This window comes from Humulus lupulus, chromosome X, assembly GCF_963169125.1.
Source record: "Humulus lupulus chromosome X, drHumLupu1.1, whole genome shotgun sequence".
NCBI classification, from domain to species: Eukaryota; Viridiplantae; Streptophyta; class Magnoliopsida; order Rosales; family Cannabaceae; genus Humulus; species Humulus lupulus.
In genome coordinates, this window is record NC_084802.1 from 1,808,719 (window position 1) to 1,822,767 (window position 14,049).

The following is a 14,049-nucleotide window of genomic DNA, read 5'->3' on the forward strand; positions in this document are numbered from 1 at the left end:
GAACAAAATAATATAAATATCCTAATAATTACTATATATATATATAATATATGATATCGATACATATATAAACACATAATAATCACAGATATCGAAACCTATATATATAGTACTTTAATAATAATATAAAAAGAGCCAAAACATATATAGTATACATAATCGACCTTTAGCTTGTCTAAGGATTGATCAGTATCCACATAATCATCTAAAAATGAATATATATATATATATATATATAGTTAAGAGAAAACGATGACAGTCGTCGATCAATAATAAACATTATATATATATATATAACAGTTATTAACCTTGCCAAGGTTGATCATTTTTCTGATGAAGATGATGATGATGATGATCTGTTCCATAAGCTGATGATGATGATGAGGAGTTTATATGATGATCAAGTCCAACTATATCGAAAATATCTCTATGCGAGAATTTCCTCAACCCCAAGAAGTCTCTAGTCAACCCATCACTACCACCACCACCACCGCTCCCCGGCGGCGGTGGAGGCGGAGGAGGAGCTACAGCCGCAGAGAGAGAGCTCATCATGTCATCATAATCGTTCCCAAACCTAAACTCATCATCATGGTCATCATGATGAGTAGCAGAAGTAGTGGAAGACAACAAGTACTGATCATGATTATGATGGTGAGGTAGGTGGGCCTGATTATGGGCCTTGAGAAACGAAGCCGCCGCCGCCGCCGGAGTACCACTACTACGGCTGCTGCTGCTCATGGTGGAGCCCATTTGAGCCGCCTTTTGTAGTAAAGCAGTGGCAGAGGCGAAAGCAGATGATGAAGAAGGCGGCGGCGGCGGCGGCTGCTGCGGCGGCGGCGGTGGTAGTTGCATGTTGAGAAGTAGTGAAGAATTGGTGGTAGAAGAAGAGAACATAAAGGGTTGTTGTTGTTGTTGTTGGTGTTGTTGAGGCTGCGGCTGCGGCGGAGGAGGAAAAGCCAACCACGGTGGTATGGCGTCTTGGAGTTCTCTTTTGATGGCGGCGCCGCCGTGGGGATGGTGGTGGAAGGGTTGCTGATGATGATGATGGTGAAGGAGTGGTGGTTGGTTGGTAATAGCTGTCATGGCTCTGGGTGCAGCAGTACTTGTACTGCTACTCTCTTGAGCTAAAGCATCACAAAAGGCTCTATGGGTTATAAAACTGTCCCTTCTGTTCCATGCAAAACAACAAAAAATCCCATTATATATTTAACATAATGCAATTCCACCTATACATATATATGCATATATATAAATATATAAATATATAATCTTGGTGTGATCACATGTCATGCAATAATTTTTTGTTTTTTTTTCTCTCTAAAGATGTGTGTGACATATACATGCATATATATATATATTGGGTTGGTTTTCAATCAATCTTAGCTTAAGTATAATGTATAATCAATATAATATATCCCTAGCTGATACATATATATATATATAGATATTCGTAGTAGTGTGATATCCTCCCCTATATATATATATAAATTTATACATATATAGTCTTAGTGTGATCACATGTCATGCAATAACTTTTTGTTCTTTTCTTTCTAAAGAGACACACATAGAGACATATATATATATATATATATGTACATATCCCTTAATAAAAAGTCGTCCTAGGAAGCTATTATGATTCATGTGAATGTATACACACACACATATATATATATATATAAGTACTCTAGGGAGAAACATTCTATCATACATTCTTCTCTCTTTGACATATCATTAATTATAGTAACTAAGAATAAAAATCTAGCTAAAAAATACTTAGTTTTTTTTTTTTTTTTTCTGTTCTTACCTGGAAAAAAGTGTTCCACAGTCACATCTGTACTCTCTAGTGCCACAGATCTTGGAATGAGCTTTCCAATCTGATTGAACAGCATAACGCTTAGAGCACTTCTCACACTTCCACTTCTTCTCACCATGCTTTCTGAAAAAGTGCTTCTTAATACCAGTGAGATCTCCAAGAGCCCTAGATGGGTCATGGTGAACGCACGAGGGCTCTGGACAAACATAAACCTTCTTCTTTATCACATCTTTGCTTGATCTTTGCTTTAGCTTCCATGGTAGATTATGCCCTCTTCTGTGGAGCTGAAGATTCTGGTCTCTCTGAAACCCTTTGTTACAGATCTCACATATGAATCTATTGGTTGTCAGTAGGGTTTTTGGAGATAAAGCTACAACTTCAGCTTCTGGGTCTGGTTCAATAATAATAATAAAAAAAAAATCCCACATAAAAAATTATGAGTATATACATACAACATTGAAAAAATGAAGAAAAAAAAAATCTACAGTAAATGTGATTACTGGTTAGGTACAATCAATCGATCTGACTATTCATCAAAAGTATACGATTACGATGAATGATCTGGAGGATCGTGATATATTATCGGTCCCTATAGAAGAATTATCCTATATATTTTCGTACGTACCTGGATTTCCGGGAAGATTTCGTTTCTTCTTGTTTGGTGGTGGTGGTAGTTCTTGATTTGTTGAAGCAGAGGAGTTTTGAGGGTACATGGAAGTGCCTAAAGATTGGTCATTTCTTGTACTTGAAGAAGAAGCACTTAAAATTTCACCAGATGATGCAAAAGTCAAATTGGACATGTTATCATCTACCATCAAACCCTTGATCATTTTTTTCTCTCTCTCAATTTCTTTTTTTGGTATTAGTTTGATCTTATTACTTGTTATGTATAGTGTTAAAAATCAGATCAAAAACACTATGCATGAGAGAATATCATTCAATTATACATGAGTTGTGTTGCAAACCCTAATTAAAAGCTTGGTATGTGTGTGTATATATATGTCTATATCATCATCATCATCATCATCAAATTCTTAGCTTCCATTTTTTTTTTCAAGTTGAGATTCCAAGTAGCTAGAAGTAGTGTTCTTGGAGATTTTGTTTGCTTCACTACTACTCAACACAACTCTAAACAACCTTCATAATCAAAGAGAAATAAGAAAAAAAAACACAAAGAAAAAGTTAGAAGAAGGAAGAGTATAAAATTGACCAAAAAAAAAAAAAGACAAAAAAATAAAATAAAATTTATAAAGAACTTCAATTCAAACCTGGATTATTAGAAAACAAACCTTGTATTGTAGCCATTATTATCCCAACAACAAAATCAACAACCTTATCTTAGACCACCATGACCATGAAATCTAACAAGTATATATATTGAAAAACCTATATATATATATATATATTTTCAATTTCTATATGAGAAAACAGAAAAGCCTAGCTCTATAGTTTGTAGGAGATAGAAAGAGAAGAAGAGATATTTAGAGAGAGAGAGAGAGAGAGATGTGGATGTGGATGAGAAAGGATTTCTTTGAACCTCTTCATCAATTCTACACCACAGAGCCTAAGCCAACAAGCTTGGCCTGATTTCACTTTCTGTCTTTTCCTTTGTTTTTCTTTACAAAACCCCATAATATATATATATGTATATTATATAGTCATGTATAATTTGTATATTATTATTATATCTAATCAAATAATTGAATATATGTAGTTTGAATTTAATTATTGGTGGAAAGTATATATATATATTAAAAATAATCATGGTGAGACCACCTTTCCCATGGCATCAAAAGTAGTATAAATAAAGCAATCTCAAGTAACATAAAAGCAAGATTTCACACACATCGATAGAAGTGTGAGATAAGGCAGAGATATGATATGTTCAAAGGGAATGATATATAATTATAAGATGTTGATTATCAACTTTTAACATGAGATGGGTAAAAGAGAAAATTAGAAAGAAAAGAAAAGAAAAGCATTAAACTTTTTTTTTTCTAGCTATTATTATACCATATATATATATATGTGTATACTATTACATGACTTGCAAGATATTGTATCATTGATTAGTGATTAAAGGTAGTATTGGAGTACATTATGCTTTTAGGAAAACAAACAGTTCTTCTGCTACTTATAATTTGATTCCCTTTTCAAAATATTCTTCAATAGTTATTTTGCATGTGTAGTTTTGATAATTTGATTTTGCAAAAAGACATTTTTGACACCTTGATAATTCATCGGAAAATTATTATATTCTGTTTGGATATGGTCAAACCACACAGTTTTTTTTTTTTTACAGTGTTATTTGCATAATTTATTAACTATTCATAGGTAAATATATATATAAATATATAATGTCAACAGTAGTTTTTCAACCTCAATGAGTGATGAACTTAGCTAATCTCAAGTAATATTGGATACGTAGTTATACAGATATGTATATGGTGTTTCATATTATTGTTATATATACATGCATATTAATTTATTATTGTCAATTAATTTAAGTAGCTGCTTTATTATCAATAATATATATATATATATATATTATATTCTGGCATTGCATCTTCTTGGTTTCTGAAAAATAAAATAAAATAACATAAAAATAAAAAGGCAAGAAGAAATATTAGGTCGGTCCCCAATGCTGCCCAACCCATATATCACCACTTATTTTATTTGACATGTGAGAGAGAGAAGGTCATATCTAACACAGCTCCATTAACGACATTATATTTATATATATATATGACCTGGCCACGAATATATATATATATATTTATATATATAGAGAAATTTACTGAGATGAATAATCCATATGGATGAACATGGTATAATATAAGAATATAACATTTTTGGGTCAAAAATCTTATATATATATATAGCAGTATCATGTATCACTTTTTGAAGTTATTATAGCTTCTTTATTATCATCATCTCACTAATTAATATGTTATAGCTTTGTTAATAACTCAGTTGCAGAAAGTCAATTTAATCAGGTGAATTTAATGATGATGATCATTAATTATAAATTTCATGTTAGACCTAAACGGAAAATATTTAATATATATTGTTGACTACTATTTTGGCGAACTGCGAGTAGATACAAAAATGACAATAAACTTTGAATAGAAAATAAATAATACAAATAATTTTATAATGGTTCAGCTCCCTTTTGTTGGTAGTAGCCTAATCTACTTGGAGTTATAATATATAAAGTTATATCACATTGTTGAAGTAACTGGTCGGCCCAGACACATCACTAGTCGGCCAAGACATATTATTGGTCGGTTAAAAACCTTATCTGGTCGAGCAAATTACTTCCTGACCAGCTATATTACAACTTTGCAGGTCAACTTTCAACCATTGCACTTCTTTAGTCAACTCATTTATTGACTATTAATGTATCATTTACTGATTATGCATTGTCACTTGTCCCATCAATTGCCACGTGATTGAACAAAATTTTGGGAATAACATAAATATATATATATATATATAGAGAGAGGGTGTTTCTATGGTAAGGGCTAGAAAAAGAGACGAAGCACTTTTTTTGTGTTATTTTACCGTGAACAATTTTTGGTGTGATTTTTTTTTATGACTATGTAAATTATAGTTATTTAGAACATCCTACAAATTTTCATTAAATTCTAAATAATTTACAGCAGGGAAAACTAGGTTCAAACAAAATGTTTTCTACGCATAAAAAAAAATAGTAACTAGTGTAATGTCTTATTTGAATTTTATTTTCAACACTGTAAATTATTTAGAATTTTGTAAAAATTTACAGAATATAATTCTAAATAACTAGAATAAAAATAGCTATAAAAAAAATCGCACAAAAAAACTATTCATGATAGGAAAACACAAAAACGGTGCACTCTATTTTAGCCCTACCAAAAAAAATCCTATATATATATATGTGTCATATATATATACAAATAAAAGGTAAAAGTTTATTCACGTTCTCAATAGTTGGTGTATTTATTATTATTCTTTAACTCCAAAGCCATATTTTTATTTTTTATTGCCTGTTTTTTTTTTGGACACATGGTAAGATCGAATTATTGTCTATGATGAACATTGCTTTCATTTGTCATTTTCAGCTTGGCGACGTGGGTCTTAAATTTTGTTTTTTCCCTTTTGTTTTTGTTTCTTCGAAAAAATGTTGCTGCCAGCTCCTCTTCTGGTCTCCTTTGTATTTTCACTTTTACAGTATTATATGCTTTGGTTGGTAGGGCTTTTAAAAACTGGTTTTGGGCCTTTGAAGCTACAAAATCGCTTTTGTTTAGGGGTGAATATTTGACTCGTAAAATTCGCTCAATTTGAATCTTGAGAATCCGAATTTTCAGAAAATCCATTCATTTCGGATTTAATCCGACCCAAACCTAAAATATGTTGGGTTGGGTTTATAATGCAGTACTTTTGGGTTCGGGTTGAAATTTAAAAAAAATCTGAAAAATGATATTTTTGCAAAATTGGGATTTTTGGCCCAAAACCCAACAGGCCCAGCTCAACCCAAAACCCAACCCAACAAAACCCAAAACCCGAAACCCGAAAAAATTCGAATCAATTTCGGTATTATTTTTCTCTATCCAAAACCCGTAAAACCCGAACCCGATGAACTCGAAACCTGAAAATTTGACCTGTGTGCACCCCTACTTTTGTTATTGGTTGAGTAACCATTGAGTTTTAGCTTTTACCTTTAAAATGTTCTTTGAACAGAAGTCAATTTTAACATCAGGAAAATTTCCTGAAAAGCTAAAAGAAGTAGAAGAACCCCAGCCAAAAAAAGTCAATGTATTTATATATATATACATGCAATGTAGTTGGTAGTGTCATTGTAGCAAAGAAACCATGACCCTTTTGGTTGGCCATGGTTATATATAAGTGTTATGAGGTAAGGATATTATCTCTAATATATATTTATATATATTTATTTAGGTCACCCTCATTTCTAAATCTTAGAGAGCACTAGTATTAGATGATTTAAAATAGCTAATAAGCTAAAATATATCAAAATAAAGTTAATATGGTAGATGCTTCATTTTACATAATATTTACATATGACTATATACATGTGACTATTATTAAATATAAAAAAAATATTTGAAACGAGGAAAATATATATTAAAAATATAATATATAAATGATATAGAGAAAAAAATAGAAAAGTTAATAAATAGTGTAATATAAAATGTTGAGATAAAATAAAAAAAATAGAATTTTAGTAAGATATTTTGAATAATAAAATAGAGAATTTGATGTGAGTACTCATAGTACTAGTAGGTTCTTTAAAATAACATTGAAGAAAGGAGAACAACATCGAAGAAATCATTCTCTAATTTTAAAATGACCACTTAAATTTTGTTTAACTTAAGAGTATATCTCTAAACGATTGTGTTATCCTTATTTTGATTTTCAAATGCTGACGTGTCCATAATTGAGAAGCTGATTTGGTGACACGTATTAGACAAGCATAATGACGTGGAACTGAACTTGAACAATGCATAGTAATTATTATTAACATTAATTGGACATCTCATCAAGCAAGAAAGCCTGAGACTAATTGTCTGTTTTTGCTTCAACTTGTGATTTGTTCTATTTTATTTGATTAAATAGTCATTTGTGTGTTTTAAAAAGTTTAGTTAAGTTCAAATGTAACATAAAAGTGAGTCTATAAATAGGATGCTACTACACTTGACATATTTTTTACGAGTGATTTGGATATCGAAAGGTTGTTGAATTGTAAGGAAAGAATTTTGTGCTAAAAAAATTTAGTTGATTCGGATTTATTTGATTCTTTGCATTTGATTTATACGATTAATAAAAACGTATGATTCGTTGACGTAGGTTGATTATTAAGGTCAAGTCATGTAAAAAATGTAAGTTTTTTTCTTTCTTGAATTTGTTCTATTCACAAAGTTAGTGATTTTTTCATAAGATTGTCATTGCTCAAAACAAGAGTCAACATGTTCTATTGACTTTTGTCATCGTTTTAATCCCAATCTTTTAAGGTTTTTACTTTTTATTGTAAGTTCATTGTTGTCCTATAAAATGAGAGGTGAACCCGTCGTTTACGATCCATCGATTTATGAAATTCTGTTTGGATTTATCTATTTGAATAATTGTTAACCATTTTATGGCTTAGTTAGTCTATTTTGAATAATCTCCTTTTTAGATTTTGTAGAAAATATAAATGACAACAAATAGAAATATAAATAACACGCAAATTTATGTGGAAACCCAAAAGGAAAAAACTATATGGGCAAACGAGAGAATTTTACTATGTCAAAATAAATGATACAAGAGTGTACAACTTAGAAAATACAAAAAGAAAACCAAACTAATGATAAATATTAATTTATATTTATTATTTATTTTTAATTATTTAATTAATTCACCAATTAAAAAAATATGAGAGCATTTTAGTCTTATTTGAAATATTTGTTTGACTAAAATCGAGCTCTAGGTATTATTAAAATTTATTTTGCAAAACACAAAGTCTAAATTATCTTTTATCGAAATTCAAAGTCTAATCAAGTAATTTTTAAAATTACAAGGTCATTGTGGTATTTTTCTATAAACTTATGATTATTTACACATTTGATCGTAAGTTTTTTTTTTAATAGTTCTGAAGTGAATTTTTTTATTTAATTGCAATACTTGGCTATAGCACCATTATTTTTAGGATAACGAATATTTGATTTTCTTAGAATAATTTTTATATTACTTGACATAGCAACACTCTTAGTATTTTTATTATGCGACTCATTTACTTGGTCTTTTTTTAAGCCCAAACATTACTATAACACAGACTCATCAACACTTGTCATAAAATGTGAAACTTTCTTATGAAAAAAAAAATTATTAGAAACTTTGTAATAATATTTATTAAATCCCTCATTATTCACACCTGAAATCCCACTAAAATATAAAAAAGGTATACACTAATATATATATATATATATGGAACGACTACAATGCATTCTCTTTTTTTGCAACACCGGTACATCATTTTCTATTTTCAGCACTTGGATAGATATAATCCCAAATTTTTTTATATGATAGTGTACATTGTAGATATTTAGAATATCCTGCAAATTTTCAAGAAATTCTGAATAGTTTACGAAGCCGAAAATAGAGTTCAAACTGTCAAATTTTACACGCGTACACAAAAAAACAGGCACGAGTGCAACAGACAGTTTAGACTCTATTTCGGTACCATAATTTATTCGGAATTTCTTGAAAATTTGTAGGATGTTCTAGATAGCTATAATGTACACCATCATATAAAAAAAATTGGGATTATAACTATTCAAGTGCCGAAATAGAAAAAAGATGTACCGGTGTTACAAAAAAAGAGGACACATTATAGTCGCTCCATATATATATATATATAAAATGAAGTCATTGTTTAAAAATAACATAGTGATGAGTCAATGAATTACATAATATTTTAAGACTACCATGGTTCCCATTAATTTGCTAAAACCATAATGCTTTATATTATTTGGTTCACAAGTATTTGTCCTGCTTAATTTTTTTTTCCAAGTTGTTCATATTTTAAAAGCAAGTTTATTTAGCTATGATTATAAAATCAACAAAGTCTGGTTCTGATCAAACTAGAGTTTTTGAGTTTCAAAAGCCTTGATAATCGATGTCTATGATTAGGGTTTTCATAATTGGGTTGATAGTTCTTATTATTCTGATCAGCCATGGAAATGAAGCTTCAAATCTTAGCAGAGATGAAAATCTTGAGTGCCTTCTTCCCCAACAAGGGCAGCTCTATAGAACTGGTTATCATTTCCAACCCCCAAAGAACTGGATGAACGGTTTGTTTTTTTCTCATTATTTGTTTTAGGGTTTTTTTTTTGTTTGAAAAAGTTGGGATTTTTATTTACTTATTGATGTTTTTTTTTCTTGATTGATTCAATTTTCATGTGGTTAAAAAATGGACATGATCAATATCCTCAGATCCTAATGGTATGTTTTCTCATCTCTCTATATATGTTTTTTCTTTTAAATTTTTAGGTGGAAAAATGGTCTCTAAGAATTTAATTAATTATTGTTTTTAGGACTAATTAGCTAGGGGATTTAGCATAATAACAAATAAGAGGAAAAATAAAGTGATCTATGTTAGAGAGAAAAGGGATTTTTGTTCCAAATTAAAGATTGGTCAACTTTCTATCAAAACAAACAAAATTGATATAATTTGAGTATATAACAAACAAGATTGGTCAAAATTGATATAATTCTATCAAAACAAACAAATGATTTCCCCAAGACAAAAGCACGTGCACCTCACATGTCTTCGGACTTAATCATAAAAACTTGTTTACATTCTTGGAGAAGATTGGCCTTAAAAAATAATAGGTACAAAGAGTGAAAGTAGTAATATTGATACAAAATTAGAAGTTGGGTTAATAATTAAGCAACTCAATTAACCTATTTATTTTCTAAGAATATTCTCTTTCATATTTTGTTTTTCTAAGAATATTCTCTTTCATATTTTGTTTTGTATTTGAAGTGAGATGTTTGACATGTGAGTATCATACTTATATATTAAAAATAATATAAATTATTAGAAGGAGAGTAAAAAAAATATAAATATTTTATTAGCATAAACATCCCCAATTTTTTATTGTTTAGCAACTTAGTCCCTAAGAAAAAAAAATTGACAATCAAATTCTTCGATTTTAAAACAATAGTGAAAGTCCTATTAATCAATTTTTTAAAACAAAATTCTAAGTTTTATGGACAATTTAATATTTTTCTCAATATTGTACACTTTTAAATATTTTTACAAATCATATTATATGAATAAATTCATTAAAAAACCAAGAACTTTATGAAAGAAATAAACAATCAAGAATTAGTTGCTACTATTTATAAAGCTCAAAAACATAATTGCCAAAAAAAATAGAAATTGAATTGCCAAACAAAATATATAATATATTTATATGAAAAAGAATCCATAGCATTTCTCATATGTGTTATGATAAGTTTCTCACTACAACTAGCTATAGAGGCACATGAAAACTTGATGATTAATAACAAAAACAAAATCCCATCTAATATAAATTAACCAATTCAATTTCATGTTACAAAAGTTGAGATTAATTTGATTAACACAGGGCCAATGTACTATAATGGAGTATACCATCTTTTCTATCAATACAATCCCTATGGTCCTTTCTGGGGTAACATAACATGGGCACACTCAGTCTCATACAATCTCATCGACTGGCTTCACCTCGACATAGCCCTAACCCCAACCGATCCCAATCTCGACATCAATGGTTGCTGGTCCGGCTCCACCACCTTCATCCCGGGCAACAAGCTAGCCATTTTATACACCGGTGGTGACTCAGAAAACCACCAAGTCCAAAACCTAGCCTTACCCAAAAACCTCTCAGACCCTTTTCTCATAGAATGGACAAAATCTCCCCTCAACCCTTTACTTTCTGCTACCGACGACATCGACCCGAGCTCGTTTCGGGACCCAACAACTGCTTGGCGAGGCCCCGACGACATGTGGCGAGTCACAATCGGAGCCCATATTGGCGGAGCTGGGGTGGCACTGCTGTACAAGAGCAGTGACTTTGTGAAGTGGACAAGGTCTGAGATTCCACTTCACAAGTCTAAGAAAAGCAGTGTTATGTGGGAGTGTGTTGATTTTTTCCCTGTGGGAATCAATGGCTCAGATGGTGACAATCATTACTTGAATGAAGATCAGTTTGAGAAGAAGTATGCTTTGAAAGTGAGCTACCAGTTCATCAGTCGAGACTACTATATACTAGGAGATTATTCTCCTGAAACAGATGAGTTTAGGGCTGAGAGTGAGTTTATGGATGAAGGTTGTGATTTGAGATTGGATTATGGAAAGTTTTATGCTTCGAAATCGTTTTATGATTCTGAAAAGATGAGGAGAGTTGTTTGGGGTTGGGTTAACGAGTCTTATAGTGAAGCTGATGCCACTGAATGGTTTGGGCTTCAGGTAATAAATTTCAATCTCATAATAATACGAGAATTGCTAAGGGTAGAAGTTGGCATACTGCTATTGGTACAATCCAATATCGGGTCTCATTTATTTGAATTGAATAAGTATTATGAGATATCACTAACTAATTATAGAGTGTATCTCTTGTGGTGTTGGTCAACTTAAGGTGTCAAATAACAACACTCTAATAATATATATATATATATGATCATTAATTGTGCTATAAAAATCTGATCTTTATTTGATTTTTCAGTCTTTTCCCAGAAGTATTGTTCTTAGTAAGACTGGGAGGCAATTGGTACAATGGCCAATAGAAGAAATTGAAAAGCTACGAAGTGATGAGAAAGTAAGTATCCAAAACAAGGAGCTTCATGGTGAATCAATCTTTGAGATTTCTGGCATCACAGCTTCACAGGTAATAATAATTAAACCATTGGACAATTTTTTTTCCACTCAAATTAATTATTGACATCTTTTTAATTTTACCATTGAAATTTTCAACTATTGAAAACACACCTCTTATATATATGACACGACACTTTTTTTTTTTTTTAAATTGTTAATTTTCTCAAATTATTGATTATTTTTATGTTTACCCTCTAAATTTATATTAATATATAATTTTATTTCATTCTACAATTATGTTCCTTTTCTTTTTGGGACAAAACACAACAGAGGCAAAAATTTATTGGGCAAAAGCCAAAAAAGTGAAAATGCAAGAGGCAAAAAAGATATCACTCTTAAAATACATCAATTTTAAATTATACTTTCTTTTCATATTTTCAAATACTTTGACTCATATTAGGCAGATGTGGAAGTTTCATTTGAAGTAACTGAGTTAGAAGAGGCCGAGTCAATGGACCCGAGTTGGGTTGACCCTCAACTACTTTGTGATGAGAAAAATGCAAGTGTAAGAGGCAAAGTTGGAGCCTTTGGTTTGAAGGTTTTGGCTTCTGATGACTTGTCAGAACAAACTTCAATCTTCTTTCGAATATTCAAAACCAATAATAGTGAGAAGAAGTATGTTGTTCTGATGTGTAGTGACCAAAGCAAGTCTTCATTGAGGAATGACCTTGACAAAACCACATATGGGGCCTTCCTAGACTTGGATCCTCAACATGAGAAAATTACACTAAGAACCTTGGTATGTAACATGTTCATATATATATATATATATATTTATACATTTTTGGACCCTGTGTTTTTTTTCATTACTTGTTTGAACACTGTGTTTTGACAAATTACTTTTTGAACCCTATGTTTTGTAAAATAGTTAAAATAGAACTCTAAACTCGATTTTGGTCAATATTTTCTCAACTAAAATCACAAATAATTTACCAAACTAACAATTAAGAACAAAAATAAAATCATTCTGCTTAAAAACTGTGTTGTTATATTCAATATTTTCTTCATCAAAATTGAGTTTAGGATTCTATTTTAACCATTTTACAAAACATAGGGTCCAAAAAATAATTTGTCAAAACACATGGTCCAAACAAGTAATAGGAAAAAACACAAGGTCTAAAAAAATATGAACCTTTTTTTTTTTAAGAATTCCATAAATTACGAGGCAAACCTCAATTACCCTAAAAAAATCATACAACTAGTAATATCAAACTACAAATATGATGCAACTCATCATAGAGTTTAAAGCATTACGATTTTTAATTTTGTCACAGTGTTGGGTCACTAGAATCTCCTCTCGGAGAATAGTATGATTTACATATCTATTAATGTAACGTTTTTTGTATTGGTGCAGATTGATCATTCAATTGTGGAGAGTTTTGGTGGAGAAGGGAGAAGTTGTATTACAGCTAGGGTTTATCCAATATTGGCCATTAACAAAGCAGCTCATTTATATGTATTCAACATTGGAACAAATAGTGTTAAGATCTCAAAGCTTAATGCTTGGAGTCTGAGAAATGCTCGATTTGTGTCATGGAAAGGAGAAGAAAATCAATAAGACCCTCTAGAAATTAGATTACAATTTCTCTTTTGACCAACTTCCATGAATGAAAAACCAAACTATATATTAATGGCCTGTGATCATGACTAGGGGTGTTTGTGGTACAGGGGTTGTAATTTTTCTCTAATTTTTTAGACCACACTGCATATGCGGTTTGAGTAATTTTCCAAACTGCAACTCGCACCGTATAGACCTCAAACTGCACTGTCAAAATGCGGTGTGGTGTGGACGGTTTATACCTATCGCCAAATAATTTAACAATTAAACATT

The 14,049-nt window shown here is 30.7% G+C and overlaps 1 protein-coding gene and 1 pseudogene across 1 annotated transcript; one reads left to right on the forward strand and one right to left on the reverse strand.

Moving 5' to 3' along the window:
- Nucleotides 1-89: 89 nt before the first annotated feature.
- Nucleotides 90-3,405, reverse strand: LOC133807184 (protein indeterminate-domain 7-like). Its single transcript, XM_062245358.1, has 4 exons — nt 3,103-3,405; nt 2,439-2,950; nt 1,805-2,204; nt 90-1,168 (listed from the first exon to the last, which is right to left on the reverse strand). The coding sequence occupies exons 2-4, from the start codon at nt 2,641-2,643 to the stop codon at nt 304-306; spliced, it is 1,470 nt and encodes a 489-aa protein (XP_062101342.1). The 5' UTR covers nt 2,644-2,950; nt 3,103-3,405; the 3' UTR covers nt 90-303.
- A 6,065-nt stretch (nt 3,406-9,470) lies between these two features.
- LOC133804406 (beta-fructofuranosidase, insoluble isoenzyme CWINV1-like) lies at nt 9,471-13,793 on the forward strand (annotated as a pseudogene).
- The last annotated feature ends 256 nt before the right edge of the window (nt 13,794-14,049 follow it).